We start from the raw sequence: 18386 nt of genomic DNA, 5'->3' as shown, positions 1-18386 counted from the left end.
ACACGTCGCCGTGGGCCCAGTGGGTGTGTGTGGATGCTGGTAACGGCAAAATTGCACTGCAAGCCGACAGCGGACGCTACTTGGCCAGGTGCGAGGGCTGCATTCCTGGAGCCTACCCTACCCTACCCAAACACGGCCTTTGTGCACGCCACTTCCGTCTCGGAGCCATATGCCCAATGGGCAGTCGTGTCCCAAAATCCGTCTGCCGGGCTTTGTAGCTAGCTTAAGAAAAGCGCTCACAAGCTAAATGTAATCTACTCTACTTGGCTATGTCATATTTTCGGATGTTGCCCAAATGGTGAAAACCTGATTATTGGTCAGTATCAGGAAGAAATATGGAGTGAGCCAATCAAAATCCAGAATTCGGGAAAATCACAGTTCTCATATGTCCGAGAAACTTGAAATCCCATATTGCATGGTTTTTGCTGGACAACACCCATCCCTACTACCTACCTACCACCACTTGCATTCCAACATTAGCCCCTGCCCCATTACTGTACCAAGCACCACTACCACGACGGCAGCCCCTGCGACTGCTACAGATGCACCCGGTACCACTAAATATTGATGATTTGAAGTAAATAGGTGATCGACAGGGATCACCCTGTCATTATATATGAAACCGTCGAACTAAAAGAAAGAGGTGTGGTGATTGCGATTGACAAGTAAGTGCTCGTGTGACCTGGCCTAACATTGACCTCGAAAGAGTTGCAACAACGAGAAGATTTGCAACAACTATCGTTAGCCCGACGTTAGCTGCATTAGTTAGCATATTGCACTTGCTGCGTCTATGCCAACTTTGCTCGTGCGTGGCGGTCGTCTTCATTGGACTCCATGGCCGCTTTCGTCGCTGCATCCCAAGCGAGATATCCTGTGACGATATCTGGCATGGGGAGAGTTTTCTGCGTGCCGTCCAGCCCAAGTTGAGCCAACACTTGTGCCAATCGACCGTGCGGCGGTGAGCGTCCTTGATGATCACTCGCGTAATACCTAGCCAGACGAGGTGACTACTGTAGTATTACACTCCTTGTACGAACCTTCGGCGAAGAACGTGTCAGTGACAGGACATTCAAAGCGATGGCAAAAGAAGAACCACGTGTCGTCCCAATACACCACTTGGGAATGAATGGAATATGCTGTCAGTGGCGGTGGCGGAATCTCCCGACGGTACCAGATCATGTTGGACCCTGCTAACACACTCCACTTGTGTGTGAATCCGGTTTGCAGCAACCTACACTGGTTATCCCAATCTGCTCCAAACTCGTGGCTAACCTACACATCAAACGTATTTACACTGCTGCATGCCATTGAGCAAGTTCCATGTTCGCCGCAACCGCCGCGTTGTTGATGTGCGGCGCGAGCCCGAGGTCCAGCAGACCCACGCGTGCCTTTCAAACATGTGGCCGAAGGAGACCCACGTCATTCAGCGAGTGTTTCGTTGGGTGCGTGGCTCTCTGTAGCACGGACACGTCAATGTTCCACAGGATTCGCGCTACCATCCTTCGAGGATAAGGTGGAGGTAGGACTTTGACATTGGCTCTGTGTTAGCCAATCACCCGTTGTGACTGGCTGGGTTGACTCATTACAGTACTGAAGGCAGGTCACTACTGGTACCTGCCTTCAACATTATTATTTCTGGTGGTTCAGAGGATAAGGGCACCAGTCTACTTAGACTTTTGCAATGGCAGGCAGCAGCTACTAGGAGTAGGCGATGCGGACGGATCATGTTACATTAGACCTCTTGCCACACTACTGTACTCATACTACGTACGTATTAACAGTAATAACAAATATGCTTCTTCGAAGTAGTACTGTATAGTACTTCTAAGTTAGTAGTAGTACAGTAGTAAATAGAAATAACGATACTTCTTAAATTACTGTATTATTAATACACCTTTTTCCGGTTAATTTGAGGATCTCACCATACTTTTCGCGAAATGAACAAGCAATTCGCGGCGGTCCCACTTCGTTCGATGCATATTCGTTATATTTCGCCTGTAACGTTATATTTCAAGCGACATTCCTTATATTGTATGTGCTCAATTCAGCGAGTGACATAAGTACTTTTCGGGATGCAATCCATATATTTCGAGCGAAATACTGTCAACCGAAGTTATCACGGGCTATCGCTAATTCGTCAAAACGATGGACGATGAAACAAGCCCCTCCCGCAGCGCTTGCCACACCAGTACGTTCCAACACATACCATATGTACCTAGTTGACGTGTTCATAGCCACGCCGCCGTGGCAAGAACAAAAAAACATCAGAGAATGAGCGAAAGCCCGCGAGATCCTCGGTTGACAGTGATTGCTTTCTATTTCGCTCGAAATATATCGATTGCATCCCGAAAGGTATTGAGCCACTCGCTGAATTGAGCACATACAATATAAGGAATGTCGCTTGAAGTATACTGCAACCTTCTTGGTTGCAGGCGAAATATAACGAATATGCATCGAACGAAGTGGGACCGCCGCGAATTGCTTGTTCATTTCGCGAAAAGTATGGTGAGATCCTCAAATTAACCGGAAAAAGGTGTAGTATAAGAGTACTGGCACTGCAGGTCGTATTATTAATAATAGTACTTACAGTTAATACTATTTGATCAATTTCCGACTGGAATAAATACTTCGAAGTATATATTTTTGAATTACATTAGCAGTATTCTGGTGTAAATCCAAAATATAATTTAACACTAAATAGAACGCAATGGAATGCTCGAGGCAATTTTACTCGACCAGCATCACGAAGTATAACATTGGCACTTGAGTCATTCGATAAATGAAACGGAATTCCAACACGGATCTAGCCATCTATGACGGAGCATGTTCGTGTTAAAACTTGGGCAAGTTGACGCTTTGGAGAAGTTTGGGGGTATTGGTGTCGATGTGCTCGGTGGGGTTCCACGCGGCCGTGCTGGCCTTTGTGGCGGCATCCCATAGCAAGAACGTCTTCACAACGTCCGGAACATCCTTGGGAGCTGGTGCGCCCAGTCCCATTTGCTTGGCGACGTCCACAAACTTGATGGTCTTCCGGTTCGAATCTTTTACCATGCCTCGAGTCAACCCTACGTTTTTTTCGCTCTGAGTTCGGCAAAGGCACAGTGTCTACTAATGGACCCACCTTCGGCAAACAGTTTTCCTGTTGCGGGGCACACAAAGCGATGGGAGAAATAGAACCACTGGTCGTCCCAATACACAATGTCCGAGTGGATCTCGTACGCTTGAAACGGCGCAATCGAGTGGCGGTAGCGAATGCTCTGGGAGCCCACGAGAAGCATCCACCGCTTCGTGAAGCAGAAATGCAACATCCCGCTAAGCCTACATACAAGACGTGAGATCCCAGTGACGTTGGGTGACGGCGTAGTACCCAGACAAGTGCCACCGCGCGAGCTCCATGTTGTACAGGTACGACGCGTTGTTCAAGTGAACGTTCAAGTCCATGTCCAGTAGTCCCACGCGGGCCTTCCACACATGTGGCTTTATGAGCCCGATGCCGTCCAGCTTCGACTTGTTCGGTGTCAACGCCCTCGTGAGCATGGATACGCCAATATTCCACGCCGCCCGCGCCATGATACAGTACCCGAAATGGTTGTGGCTGGATTTTTTAGGTTGAGTCAACAGTATTTCCTTTAATTGTACTTTGAAGTATTTGATTGGGTAAAAGTAAGATCCAATCATCCGATGCGTTTGGGTTGCCAACATGCACTTCAAGTTCGTGGGAATTTTGGCGCACTGGACAACGTAGCTTTTGCGTCAACGTTAGGACAGGGCTCAGTGCTTGTACGTCAACCTTGTGTTGTGAGCAAGCGTTATTGTCTTGAGACCGGTAAGGTAAGATCATATTCACCCATTCAACAGGTAAGTACACTGTACACTACGGTAGTACTGAAAGTATTTCACAGTGTGAATTCACGACGCAACCACCACAACGCGAATGCTCTCGTTGCTTCAACGGGTGCTAACGACCAAAACGTACAAAAATTAACTGTGCATGTTGGTTTGGTTTGGAGTTAGATCGCACATGTTCCTTGTCGAAAACTTGGCATTGGCCACGTACGCTTCGAGGTCGGCTACGAGTGCGCGGACGTCGTAGTACAAATCCAAGGCGTTGCGTTTGCTGGTGGTATTGCCCAAACCCTTCTTGCTCCAGCACTCGGCCATCGCCCAGTTGGTGGTCGAAGCGGCCGGTGAAGTATCCGTCGGTTTCCAGTGAAACGACGACGTGTTGTTGCGTACACTTGTATGTCCTTCCATGTCCATCCAAATCGACAGGCTCCCGTGAGGATTTCACGGTTTGGGATGTCGTCCACTTGATGCTCGTTCACCCACGACGATGTGGCTCCATCGCTGTTGTCGTCAGCATTCTGTCTGGGCACGGCTGCTTCTTGATGCCATTTCGACCGAAGGAGTTGGTCGAAGTGTCTTTGCACTGGGCTAGTGCTCTCACCACTTTCTTCTTCTGTTTGCACAGAAGCAGACAAGAACGTCTTGAGGCATTTGTCGAATGCGCTAGAATCCACCAAACCGCCCTGTGTCATGGTCGTTATCGATGCAGAAGGACGGTGATGAGATCCTTCTGGAGCTGCAATTGACGATGCGATGGCTGTGGCCTCTCGCGAGCTGAAGCCGCCGCTACCATCCGACCCTCGTGTAGCTTGCTGTGTTGTCATCATGTAATTTGTAATTTTTCCAATATTGATTCGTACGGACTGAAGGCACGGCAAACAGCGTAGTGGTGGATTTCGTCGGACTCTGAGACATGATTTACAACACAAATGGCACTTTTGTCGGGGTGTGGAACTGATGGCAGGCCACGTGGTCAAGTGACACGGTTGACACCAGGTTGCCACTACCAAGATCGTCGGACTTGTACAGATAAAGTTGACACACGCCAATACCAGCGGGAGGTTTGATCACGCAAAACCGAGGCTGCCACACATTGGAGAACAACAGACCGGAGACACGTTGTTGTAGCCATCCTATGTGCGCTACCATGGTCGACAACGGCTATGATACTTTGGTGCCCTTGGACGAAGTAGCGCTGCTCACACTCAATCGCTCCTCGTGCAACGACCCAACGGCACTCATTTGCAAGGCTGCGTTTCAACGATGAACCGTCACGAATAAAGTCGGAGTTCGAGTCTCCTTAATCAAGTACCATGCCATTTATGGTTCAGTTTGCCTTGAACAAGTCAATGCAAACAACCCCTGGATAAGCTGAACGGTACGGTAGAACCTGCGCTCGTATATAGCAGTCGCATAAGCTCCATCTACTAGCAAATGGCAAAATCCTGTATTGCTGCTACACTAGTTCTTGAGGTTCATCATCAAGTAATACACTGATTGGTCCATGAAGTTTATTATCATCAAGCGACTCGAGGCGCAAGATGCACACTTGGTGTTATAATATTATGCTCAAATGCATTTTAACTTGTCTGTGCATTACTGTTAGTAGTTAACAGTAAGCTTACATAAAGGTTGTTTGGAGCTTGTGTTATGTACCGCACGTACTGTATGCTTTGGACAGGTCTAACTAATTATTCCTAATCAAATCGCAAGATAATCGGTTTCATTGAAACCGCTTGACAACTTGAATAAGGTAGAATGGTCATCTCCTGCTAAGTTCGACTCAGACTGTTTTCGAACTTACGACGCCAATCGCATTGCTTGGAATTTCCGACGGTGGATGGCGGCGGAGCTCGAAAAGTACGCGGCGTTTGTCGAGAGCACGCTGCGCCCGCAACTTACGGATGCACTGGCGCGACGTGATGCATTGAATGAACAGATCGCAGAGTACGCGACTCTCGTGGAAGTCGTGGAAGCCAAGGCAGCCAAGGACTCCGCCGACAAGCCGTGGAAACTCCAGGCAGATTTGGGGAAGCAATGCTTCGTCAAGGTCAAAGTGCCGCCACAGACAAACATCGTGGTCCACATAGGCCTCCAAGTCTACATTGACGTTCCCGCGAAAGACGTCCCTGCCATCGTCGCGAAGCGCGTGGACGTGTTGACGAAGCAACGGGACGTGCACCAGACCAAAGCGCGCAACGTGGCAGGACACATCCAACAGATCCTCGACTCAATAGAGCAACTCGCCAAGTTGCAACAGTTGGAGAGCTAACCATAACGAAGTAAATGATACAGTTGGCATTAACGAACGATACATGGACATGGTCATGCATTCTACAAACACTCTCCTCCTGTATTGTCCTTGCTGTATAATCGTGTATGTCGTCGTCTTTCGTCATATCTTCTGTCGTTGTTCGTTGTTGTGATTCTCGCACCTGCCGTTAGCAGTAAACTTTCCACTGGCGAGCAGATGTACGTTGTTTTTAGAGTCCGCAAGTGCCACCACCGCCACCACTTCGTCGCAATGACCGACGCTGGGACCATCGCACTCGGCCGGAATGTTGTCCACTGGTGTATCACAAGCCAAAAGCAGGTCAAACCACGACTGAGCTTCAAGATGTAGGCGTACGATACCTACACCAATTGGGATACTCTACACGTTAGCCAAGGACTGCTACATGCCGGCTATAAGGATTTCACAGCTACTGCCTCGTGGTGGCCGGAGATACGAAGCGTAATGTACTAGGGAGAATGGGGGAAGCTCAAATCAGAGCCACAATACCCTGGGGATTAACTACGGATTAACCCCTCCCTAGGGCCGTAGTGAGATCAGATTACCCTCACCTAAGGCCTTACGCAGAAAAGGAATAAACCAGGGATTCTGTTGAATACGCGGTTACCTTGCGCGTGTACTCGAGAACTTCGCTGTCAAACAAATCGAATCCAAGCACAGCGACATGAACCACCGAAATACTGGTGCAGTCGGTGAAGCTCGTGGCGGCCACGGAGCCACAACGGAGCCACAATCGGCTCAGTGATTGGAAGCATTATTTGTTATTATAGTCGATGTTTTGAAAAATGGATACTCGTATTAATATTAGGTTTAATTAGACCTCTTGACGACTACGTAGTACTTAAGTACACTACTACTATGTACTGGTGTATTTACTACCGGTACAGTATGTCGTATGCGAATGTGGCTAGGAGTTTATGACTACTCGTCGTACTATTATTAATAATAGTCCATGTACTGTACTGTACAGTACACGATTTCGAGTTGCGAAGTCTCAAGTCACCCACTCAAAACAAAAGTACACGACGCCACACATGGCGAGAGATTATCATCTACATAAGTGGCTCACGCTGGAGACCCCCTTGGCAGTTCGCAATCGCGAATTTCCTTCAAATTTTCCAATTATTTGATTGGCTACCAAATAATCCACAGGAGATGGAAAATTGAGCGAATATTTTAGCCAATCAGCGATAAGAAATTTCAGAATATCCAATCAAATGTCGCGAGGTTCGATACAATATCTCATCGGCCATTGTTCACGATAAATACCATGTTAAGTGTAAACTAACGTCAGCCCATTATGGCGCCATGTGACAAATACATGGTAAGGGCAGCTCCAGCAATCTTGTTTGCAATCTTTTACTACTCTGGTCCATAATAATACCGGTAGTCCCATTTGTTTTTTTTACTTGATTTGTGTATGGACGATAAATTTTATAGTATCATATTATAAAGGTAAATACTCCGAAAATTTGCTATTGGGGTGAGTGCGATGCCACGCCGAAAAAGTGATTTACAAGAGCCCAGACGCTCCTTGGTGGTGCATCTTCAATACATAGCCAGTAGTTACTGTACAGTATATACGATTGGATGATGTAGCCAAGCGATGGCAGTTGTTAGAGTACTCCAGATGGCACTGGAGTGAGCGAGACATGCGTCATATTTTTTGTTTTGCGATGAGCAGCAAGTAGCTACAGACAAGTCGACGACGTCTGTAAGCTTGCAAGTGGATAGCAAATGCTTCGAGAAAGTTATTAGACGTTGAAAACATACTTCTAACTGTGATATTGAAAGCCTGACGGGCCAATTTCTATGTTCAGAATCGACGAGACGCTCTCTGTTGGTCATATCTCATGAACGACGACAATGTATGAGGGGCGTCAACGAGCCCATCAAAGAGATTATTTAGTGCTTTAATTTCCACCAATCAAAAGCTAGAAATTCAACCTAACAAAGAAACGCAACCATCGACAAAAAAAGGGGAGGACCTGAGTGGTAGCGTTTTACACTTTTTCACATATACTTCACAGTTGCCAAACGCTGAAATGTTCTACTTCGAAGTATTTCGCTGTTTTGGCGATTTAGCCTGAATATGACTAATAAGTTGGTTGAACAAATGGATTATATTCTCGCATTTCCAAGGGATTTTAGATTTGATGATGTGGCTTGGGCCATACCGGTAGGTAATATTAAGTGGTAGAATTGAAATCTTATGGGTATGAATATACGCTGTCAGATCAAATCCATTGAAACGTTTCGGGGGTCAAGCCTTCCAACCTCATCCTTCAACTTCAATTGCCACCACACGTACTCGACTTGGGGTGGTCTTGAGGATGTGAATGGTGAAACAGCAGATGCCGAGGAAGGAGCACAGCGACAACCGTTGGAGCTCTGGATGGTGAAGGCGTGGACGTCATCCCAACTTCAAACTCAAGGTTGAGAATACTGTAATGATCTTTGCTGCTGAAATATTTCAACTTTAGGTTTTATGTGAGTTTCGTCTTTTTTGGCTAATCCAGGGCTAATACAGTATCCATCTTTTATAATTTTTCATCGTAAGGTAGTTTTATGGATGGAACAACGTTCATTCATAGTTTTACGGAAAGCAATGAATGACAAATAGTGATTTCAAGAAGCGTTTGATTGGCTACGAATTACTGTATGGGGTGTCGTTCTTTTAAGCTTATTCAAGTTGTTTGCACATTTCGTTGTTTAACGTCGGTTTACATAACTTTATTTAACGTGCTAAAACAAGGGGCAGGTGAAAAGCACAATTACGCGTAGTTTACTATTAAGCGACCAAGTTAATCCTCACAAGTACACTGTACAGTATGCCCGGCAGTAGCCGCAGTTTCTGAAGATGTGGCAAGCAATCATCGATGCCATTGAGATAAGGCAAGTAACGATCGGAGCAACGATCGAGGTTGCAGTTTCTTTAAGGGGGTTTCGACGCCATGCGACTGTCGGCCTGCCACCGAAACGTCCATCGCGTGATTGGCTCAAAGTGGAGTTGAATTTTAATCAATATTTTATCCTACCTAGGGATTTGTATACTAGTGTGATGAAAACGACTTGGTTCTTGTCGTGTCGCAGTATACTGCGGGTACTTCATTTTCAAAGTTGCAACCTTGGCACACTCGATGGTGTTTGAGTTCCACTTCACACTCGTTCCTCGCGGCGCAAGACCGACAGCTTCCGTCGCCGCCAGTGACTCGGCAGTCATCACTGGCGCCGAATGCGCAGCCTTGGCCAAGCATCTCACAGACTGTACTCTGCTTCCCGTGGCCTGCCACGCTCTGCTCCAACGATCGAGGAACCAAGTTGCAAAACGAACCCCACAGTCAACCAAGACGGCACCGCCAGCCCCATTTCATGACTTTGGCATGATTTATCTGTAGCATTGAATGATTACCAGTTGTATGGTCCATCTCCTTCAATCAGCACACACACTGTGTGCTGCCTCCCATATTGAAAAAGGGTTTCGACCGTTCATATGCTCACAGTCAACTTCACGTCGTACATGCTACATGTAACGATAATGCTCCTTACTACTTAATACTAGTATTCCACAAACAATTTCGATGTAAGGTTGACTTAACGTTAGATTCAATCTAGCCAAGCACAGTCGACATTATCAAAGGCACCTACATATTGTAGTCGAACTGTGCGGCCCGTGGCACAGCAAGCCATGACTCACAAAGATCAAATGACATGTTCAATCTTCGTTACTCCGGAGTATAACGTTACTAAAAGTATGCCGTTATACGTGCCCGCATCTTGTTGTTTCATAGACTATTTACATATGGGCGCAGTTTCGTGACAACTTATGGTTCGGTGCCACGATACATGATTGGTAGAAAACAATCCTCTGAAAAACATTTCAACCAATCACCTGTAATTTTACGTGCGTTTGAAAGAATAACGTTATGGATATTTTTCAACATTATTAATACGAATTTCGACATGATTTCAAGTCCGACTACTATTGTGTTTTCGAGTGAATTTTCGTGTTGTGGCGTGGTTTCTCGTTGGAATTTAAATCGATTTGATTGGCTACTTCTAATGAGCTCAAAATTAATAACCAATCAAAACCTTCTAAATGAAATTCAACCAATCAGATCGATTGTGGATCGGTTTGGTCGGCGCGATTCGATTGCACCCCCTCCCCAAATTTGTATCAAATCGACAATAACTACATTCATTCTTCTCTTTATCCTAGCGAGTTAAGAAGCACAATTATGATGGCAATTTCGAGTAAAGGAAGCCCTCCATCGAAGGGTCACCCAAAAGTGTCACCATGTCCATTCGTATGTATAGCAGCTAGCTCTAGCTAAAACAAATAAAAAAGCGAAAAACAAATCTATTTTTTTTAAATAGATTTTTTTTTACCAACTTCTTTTTGGTTAAGTTTAAAAACCTAACCAAAAAGAACTTGGTATACTACTATTAATAGTACTACTATTATTAACAGTACCAGGTATGAATACCTATTAATCGCTACACGACCCGACTACGTTCGACACATTGCCGTGGTCGGTCGTTTGTCCAAGTCCACCACGACGCCTTCCGCGCCTGGGTCGGGGGCGCGGTGCATTGCTTTGGATTCGATCACGACTTGGCCTTCGTTGATGCACAGCACGTCTTGGTCTTCGCTGCCGCAATACACGACCTTTCGTTTCTCGTGCTAACATCGACACAAATATCGCACAACATGTCAAAATCAATCACATATATATATATATATCCACTACCTCGACTTGGGCAGGATTCAAGGTAAACAAGATGGGCTGCCCAAACTCGACCCCTTGCTGGACCTTGCCGAGGCGCGTGACCCCCGGCGACGGTGGCGCCTGCCGCAGTGACCCCATGTACACTTTGAGGTCATCCACATAAATCTCAATTTCCCTCGCGCCGCGATCCGGTGTTTTGCTGTAGTTGTAGATCTTGATCATCGACACTGTCACGGGCGTGTCAAACATAGCAAACACAACGTTGCCTACAATATAGTACGACGATGACAACGGACAATTGAATACTCCATGGAGGATGATATATCAACAAAAACGATATATATATATAAATATCACAAAAAAATACATATATATTTATGTCACAAAAAAAATTTGTATAGGACAAACAAGATATACATATATATTACAAAAAGATATCTATATATATATTGCTAAAAATGATATATGTGGAAGTCATTGGTTTGGGAACAAACAAGTGATATAGTTCACTAAGCAATTGAACGCAAACACAAACTATCACGATTTTTTCACTCCTTCAAAGTACAATTGACCAAAGTACAATTAAGTGATATTTCAATGTATTAACTGTACATACCATCGCATTGTCCGAGCGACGACGCCAGCGGGGCAAGCCAGGCCTCGGCTGCATCCCACGTGTTGTTGATTCCTTGGAATAGATTCTGCACCACTCGAATATCCTGCTTCACTTGGACATCGGCCAGACCGGTGGGAAGGGCGGCTACCTGCAATTGTCCACCACAAACATTAGTGGTTCTTAAACGAAACACACTAATTGAAGCAGCGTACCAACGTAGGCGGTGGGAGTTTGTCTCCACGAGTGTCGTACAACTCGATACCGTTCAGTCCAACATAGTACGGGTCGCCCCACGTACTCCACAGCACAAACTATCCACCGTAATATATACACACATAAGCTCGTGAATATATATATATATATATATATATAATAAATCGTCCATATACACACATATGCTCGTGAATATATATATATATATATATATAAATCGTCAATATACAGTTGTAGACGCACTTTGAATAGAAAGCCCGAAGGAAGCAACGGTGGCTCATAATCTTGCTTGAGAACGTGGGTCTTGTAGGTACTCGACACCCCACTGGATGTACTCAAACTGCGATACAGTGCCCACTCGCCCAACACAATCGACTGCTTAAAGTCAAACAATGCATGGCCAGGAGCTTTCCGCAGTGCCACCGTCGCCACCACGACGTTGTCGATCAAAACGATTGCCGACTTGACACCCCGATACGTGTCTTCGGCGCTCTTGTTGTAGTTCCACACGTCCAACCCGTACACGGCGGTTTCGGTGGCCAAATGCACGCGAACTTCGGCTTTTCCTCCTAGCCATTCATTATTTGTTTAGTGTACATGAAAAACGACCGAGAGAGAGAGATTTATTTATTTATGCGTCTACCTTCAAACGGAACTAGCCACATATGAGTGTCGTCGCACGTGACGTTCACTCCATCGACCAACTATATCACACATACAGTGTCTCAGTTAGTCCTATTCTTTTGTGGCACAAGGCAGCAGGAATGGAATCGACGATACGTATCATAGTATGTATGTGAGTGTCTTTACATGTCCAAATAGTTTCGTTCATAGTTTGGCCATTTCTACTAAATCGCCAAAACGTGAAAAATATATCTATAGTTGGATCCAAATTAATTGGAGAAATCAATATTGGGCCAAATATCAGGTCTATTTTTGTGAACCAAAGTTTTAAAATATTTGAAATTGGGACCGGACCCAGTCCATTCTTCGAACGGCAAAGGGTCTCCAACAATGGCCATAAAGTGGTGAATATCACCGAGCCATCAGTAAGTACCTTGTCCAGCGTCCGTGGGTCCCCTGTGTAGCCCAACTACGAAGGAAAGATTACAATGGGGATATGTATATAGCAACTCTGTTCATGTTTGTTACCGATTGCAAGTCGCGAGGCGTGGCATCGAGTTGGTGTGGCGTTAACGATAGGCCAGTGGGCTCTTTACTACTGCCGTCCTGCGGCAACACCCACAGAGATATCCCCGTGAGTCCGACATAATGCCGATCGCCCCACGTAGAGAGCACAACGAGTTGCAGGGTTCGGCCTCTGAATCCTTTGGTTGGCTGCTGTTTCTGTTTCTGCTGCACCATGTCGCATGCCGGTGGTGGATGCTGCTGCACGCCATCACAATCTTTCGGTTGCATGGACGGTGGAGACGCTGAGACCGGGGCGTAGGCTGTATTGGGCCGTTGGTTGTTACGCTCTTCTGCTGTGGAGGGCCTTGGAATCGACTGAATGTCATGCACGACGGCGGACGTCACGTCCACGGTGGGATCGTCGTCCACTTGCTCGATCATTGAAAGCAATGACTACATAAATACATACATTTTTATTTTTGTGAGTTTTATGAAATTTGCCAATGTTGGGGAACTGGTTGAAATCGCCTATAAATCAAGACAGAATTGGCTAAAAACGAAGGTTGCAGTAAGATTGGCTAAGGCCGAAGGTCTGGATGCCACAGAAAAAAAAACCTGTGAAAAATATTCTGTCATAGAATTCGCTTTTCAAAGGAAGATGAGAAAATATTTGCAAAATATTTTGACGTGGATGCCATGATAGAATGAAGACTATTGTAGGTCAACATTGGACAGTTGCAGTTGAAACCATTTTTTGTCTGAAAACAGTAAAAATTTGACGTACTATGTCCATTTATATATGTCAAATTTGGTGGTAGCCAAACATATAAAGCTGTCTTTTGAAAAATTGTGGAAATATTGTGGATTCAGTATAAATTTCCAGGCCCCGTCGAATCGAATCTCGCCGCAGAATCGAATCACGAATCGACGCTATTGGCTAAGCCAATTTTAAGTGACGTTGATTGGTTCTTACAGAAATTATATTATATTCAACCAATCAGAACTCCAGCATGATTCAATATCATCATCAGACATACCACGCGAATTTTAAGAGTTTATAGCGAATTCACCATATTTCTGAAAATTTGACATTTTTTGTGACAGCCAGGGTGGCCCTAAATGAATAAAAAAATGCATTTCAGTCGCAAAAATCTACCTCATAAACTTATATTGATATTGAATTCCGCAGGCCGGGCGATTGTTGAGCCACCCACCGGAGGAAATTTCAAGTACAACACACAATATATCAGTAAATCATAAGCGAGTTTGTATGATGCAACAACTGAGTGGACTGGGAAGTAGTAGGCAACTAACTACCTCGTCGGTCGTAAACAAAATCACTTCGCAGCACTGGTCCACCGCGCCCAAAATCCCCGGTGCTTGGCGGATCTCGCCTTGAAATATCTCTTGACCGTCCAGCAACACCCGCACAAGCTTGACTCCCCGAAAGCTAGTAAATCAAGTACAGTACATTAGTAGTACATTGGTCTTGTTTATAGCTGTGCTGTACCTATGCGCGCGGGATTTGTTGTAGTTCCACACCCGAAGCAACGAAATCGTGACCATAGTATTAAACTCGACTGTGACAGAGTGCACTTGGTGCGGTGTGAACGGCGCGAGCCACATGTGCAAGTCGTCGCACGTGTAGTTGACTCCATCCACCTAATAATCGTTATATATATATACATGCTGACAACCAGCAGAATAGACGATAATATATTTATTCTCGTTTGAATTCCAGTTCAAACTACGTACAATGTTTGCAGCTACACGAGGATCCCGTGCTTTTGCGGTAGCATATTCAGGCAGGATATTGATGCTAGCCGGCACAGCCGTCACTTGGTCCTGTAAGTGCCAACAAAAACCATCGTGAATAATAATATAAATATATATACATGTAATAACGTGAATAGTTTGAACAATTAGCTCTAATTTTTCGTTCGGGTTTTGAACTATGATGGAATTCTCAACATAAGTAGTTGTAGGTTTATGTTATTGCTTTTGGAACATATATATGTATGTACCTGTGGAGACGCCACCTTCACAGCTTGTCCGCGGTCATCAAACACATCCAATCCATTCAATCCAATATAATATGGATCGCCCCATGTGCTCAGGCACTCCATCACGAGCTTGCGACCTGTGGGTAAGATCGGAATCTTGGTCGTAGGTGGGTAAGTAGGGAGAGTGGCCGGTCGAAGTAGGTCCGCCATGGACGAGCTCTGGCTAGTACTTCGAGTCAGGACTGCAGTAGTTCGATTCGTGTTGGACGGGGCTGTGCTGAACGTAGGTGCAACTGAATCAGGTGCAGGGAACGACCGAGGGGTGGAGGCAATGTCGGCGGGAGGTTCCAGTCGACTTCGGTTTGTGCGCTTGAAGTGCTCCAGTGTATCCCATGACGACTGCAAACTCGGCATCGCAGATCCAACCACACTATTTGGTGGAAGCGATATTGGCTGGACAAGGTCGTGTTGGGTGGTGGCTTCCCCCGCGTTGCGGCGCCGGCTAGTTGATGGTTTGACCGAGGTAGACAGCACGTCGTCAAGTGCTTTGATGTCATGATGAGCCAGATGATGTTCGACCTTGGCTTGAGATGCCAGGGAAGTTAACGATGCGTCTGGTTTGAGATTGTTGTGTGGTGGCAAAGCCGACAAGGCGGAAGTGGACGAGGGAAGCCAAATTGGTCCAGAACTTCGTGGAGGGTCGGTGGGTGCAGCCATCGGTGGGGCTGGTGCACTGGGTGTGGGTGTTTTTTTGCTATCTTTGGGTTTCTTTCGCATCACAGTCGCGACGTTGATCCATGTACATGTATTCTCGTCCTAGTGACCATGTTAGCCCCCATATATTAATATTAGATTTATCTATTAACATCCCGTGCAATATATATATATATATATATTCACTTTCGACAAGATAGGTTGAAGATCCTAGTATAATATACTTATATATATGTATATTTACATATGCATATATACCTCGGAGCCATATGTTTCCGGCAGCGACCCCGTCCATTTGCATTGGTTGTCGACAAACACTTCAATGTCGCGCACACAGGCTGCCACATGTAATTTCTATTCATATCATTCGTTGGCCAATATATATATATATATATTTCTGTTTTAGTTTGTTCTATTGGATTAGGATTCAATATATATCGCCATATATATATAGTGGCTAGGTAGGGTCATACGTGGTTATAGTTCCAAATGCACAGTTTGTTTGGTGGTGTATACACACCAAAGGCAATTTGAAGTGGATGGGCGTCGATTTGCCGGCTACAGGTACAAAACATTGAGGTTATCATTACTAGTATGTACTAGTATATACTACTGTAAGTACCCGAGCCACATGTCGCTTTCACTGGTCGTGGTGGCCACGCCATTAAATAGGCGGGTCAGATCGCGCACCATACTATTGGACCTAGGGATGGGCTGTCCTTCGGCTTGTCCGCTAAACAGTCGCAGCGATTCTAATGGCACATCTAGTTCGTTGCCGTCCATATCGTACACGCATATCTACACGATCCGACGTTTCATTGATAGTGGCTAAGGAACATCATGTTGCCGCCTACCTGGGTTAGCCCTACAACACGTGATTTTCCCCACGATGAAAGCAACTTGATGCGCACTTCAATCCAACGAGGTGGTTTCGACACGGACAACGACGACGATGTGCTTTGTTTGACCTGCGACGATGTTGGGATGGTGGGGGCAGCAGGGGGAAGTCCTAACGACATGGACACTTGGGATGGCAACGCAATATGCGACGACGTGGATGGCTGGGGTTTGGGGGGGCTACCGGTCGGAATGGACATAGCCATAAACGCTTGGGGGGTTGGCGGCACCGGTCGTTCGGGACCTTCCGGCTGGATTGGTACATCTTCCTGAGTACTTCTCGTAGCCATCAAACTAGCTGGTATAGAAACTGGCGCCGTTAACGCTGTTACGGATGCAGTATTCGTCGTGAACGAGGATGTTGTTGTGTCCATCCACTTTTTCTGCATGTCCAGACGTCGCTGGGCCATGAGCGTTTCAAATTCCATCTCTTCGTCTTGCAGTTTCTTGAGGCGCTCGGCGCGTCGCGCCTCGGCTTCGGCCACCAGTCGCATGCTTTCGTGTCGTTCAAACTCGAGTTTCCGCGTGACTTCGGCTTCCCACGCGCGCTGGTTGGACGTGAGCTGGGATGATGCCATGGACGGCGTCAGTTGTTGGCCCCACACTGTGGGGTCGATGGCAGACTGCTGCTGTAGCACTGGGACATCGTCGGCAGTTCTACAGGCACCATAGTTTTGTGTTGTTAACCCAATCGTTTGTTGCTCGGATTCGATATATCCGTGAACTAACTACAGTGCCATCATGCGACAATGTGGTTTCTATAGCGTCTTGAGAGAGGATGTAAAAGACGACGTACTGCTTGGAGCTGTGGGTGAGTGTCTGCAACACACTAACAAGTTCGCGCTGCTTGTCTCGGGTGAGCCCTTGGATCAGAGCGTTCAATTCCAACGTCGTTTGGCCTAGAGGCAGATTGGCAACCTGGGATTCTAATGCTGCTGCTACTGGCAGCGATGGTTCAGCCAAAACTACAGCTTGGAGCGTTGGTGGCGGCGTCACATCGTTCACTTCATCGTCGTCATGGCGGCCGTGATAATGTTGGCCCTCTTTTGACCACATGTGCTCGTCGCCAGTCGAGTTGTCTTCAAACTCTTCAAACGATTCGTCCATGTAGTCTTCGTCGACGTCTTCTGGTTCGGGATTGTCATCACCGTTGCCCTCTATCCTTTGACCCGATAGCTGCGGAGCTATGGCAAACACAATGCAACCATCTCGTTCTGCTGCAACGCCTTCGGGTCTATGATGGTTGTTGTCATCAACATGCGACACCGTTGGGGAAGACGTACTTGGTCCATTTGTGTCGAGGTCGGCCCCCGCTACTGGTACTAGTAGCCTGTGTGTGGTGCAATGGAAGGGTTCCGGTGGAGTGTGACCCCGATCGAGGGTGTTTGCTGTCAGCTCTGTCATCGGCAAGTTGTGGAGGAAGTGTCGCAGCAACTGGTGCGGTCCGCAGCGGCAATTTCATCGGGCCAGCCGACTTGGCCCGCGCTTTGGCCTCCGGCATCCTCGCATGCTTGTTCTTCCGATGAGCATTCTCGCCGTTAAAGTTGGTCGTGAACCCCACCTCCTTCTCTTTATCGTGGACGTCCTTGTCGTTCTTGGATTGCTCGTCCAGTTTCTTCTTGATACGATTCCGCTCTTCGAGTTTACGAAGGTACTGCAGCTGCTTCTCCATGGCAGGAGTGTTTTCAACCGACGAAGCACCAGACGACTTGGGCGTCAAAGCATCTGCCATCGACGCCATGGACGGGATGGTCGTCACTGGCGGCGCGCCAGGCTTGCTGCTCCACTTTCGGTCCTTCCGATGAGGATCGCTCATCGTGTCCGTTCGAGGTCGCCGTTTCTCAAAAGCTTGGGAGTATCCGGATACCAGAATTCCCTTTAAACAGTACTAATAGTACGTTTAATTCGAAGCTCAACTCCCAGATGCATGCATATACATACAG

General features: G+C 46.5%; 5 protein-coding genes across 6 annotated transcripts; 1 reads left to right on the top strand and 4 right to left on the bottom strand.

Moving 5' to 3' along the window:
- Positions 1–788: 788 nt before the first annotated feature.
- H257_17956 (hypothetical protein) lies at positions 789–1499 on the bottom strand (the record flags this gene model as incomplete). The annotated part of the gene is made up of 4 exons (XM_009846933.1): positions 789–967; positions 1038–1236; positions 1296–1388; positions 1419–1499. The coding sequence occupies 4 exons, from the start codon at positions 1497–1499 to the stop codon at positions 789–791; spliced, it is 552 nt and encodes a 183-aa protein (XP_009845235.1).
- A 1148-nt stretch (positions 1500–2647) lies between these two features.
- H257_17955 (hypothetical protein) lies at positions 2648–3619 on the bottom strand. The gene is made up of 3 exons (XM_009846932.1): positions 3368–3619; positions 3122–3318; positions 2648–3065 (listed from the first exon to the last, which is right to left on the bottom strand). Exons 1-3 carry the CDS (start codon positions 3568–3570, stop codon positions 2833–2835), a joined length of 633 nt encoding a protein of 210 aa, XP_009845234.1. The 5' UTR covers positions 3571–3619; the 3' UTR covers positions 2648–2832.
- Positions 3620–3981: 362 nt separating this feature from the next.
- On the bottom strand, positions 3982–5088 carry H257_17954 (hypothetical protein; the record flags this gene model as incomplete). Its single annotated transcript, XM_009846931.1, has 5 exons — positions 3982–4247; positions 4292–4658; positions 4711–4752; positions 4816–4929; positions 5017–5088. 5 exons carry the CDS (start codon positions 5086–5088, stop codon positions 3982–3984), a joined length of 861 nt encoding a protein of 286 aa, XP_009845233.1.
- A 561-nt stretch (positions 5089–5649) lies between these two features.
- H257_17953 (hypothetical protein) lies at positions 5650–6187 on the top strand. Its single transcript, XM_009846930.1, has one exon. It carries the CDS (start codon positions 5687–5689, stop codon positions 6116–6118), a length of 432 nt encoding a protein of 143 aa, XP_009845232.1. The 5' UTR covers positions 5650–5686; the 3' UTR covers positions 6119–6187.
- A 4368-nt stretch (positions 6188–10555) lies between these two features.
- H257_17952 lies at positions 10556–18278 on the bottom strand. Of its 2 annotated transcripts, XM_009846929.1 has the most exons (19): positions 17727–18278; positions 17240–17677; positions 16628–17100; positions 16401–16555; positions 16169–16344; positions 16020–16104; positions 15805–15900; positions 14854–15648; positions 14585–14674; positions 14340–14491; positions 14147–14279; positions 12851–13282; positions 12756–12791; positions 12342–12402; positions 11942–12267; positions 11698–11796; positions 11486–11633; positions 10891–11135; positions 10556–10823 (listed from the first exon to the last, which is right to left on the bottom strand). In XM_009846929.1, exons 1-19 carry the CDS (start codon positions 18257–18259, stop codon positions 10650–10652), a joined length of 4647 nt encoding a protein of 1548 aa, XP_009845231.1. In that variant the 5' UTR covers positions 18260–18278; the 3' UTR covers positions 10556–10649. The 2 variants fall into 2 exon arrangements, with proteins under 2 accessions (XP_009845231.1, XP_009845230.1); XM_009846928.1 differs by having other exon boundaries at positions 16401–17100.
- Positions 18279–18386: the final 108 nt, after the last annotated feature.

The sequence above is a fragment of the Aphanomyces astaci genome (genome assembly GCF_000520075.1).
Source record: "Aphanomyces astaci strain APO3 unplaced genomic scaffold supercont1.128, whole genome shotgun sequence".
Taxonomy (NCBI): Eukaryota; Oomycota; class Saprolegniomycetes; order Saprolegniales; family Verrucalvaceae; genus Aphanomyces; species Aphanomyces astaci.
The sequence above is the reverse complement of the archived record's forward strand: the minus strand, read 5'-3'. Positions and strand labels throughout refer to the sequence as shown.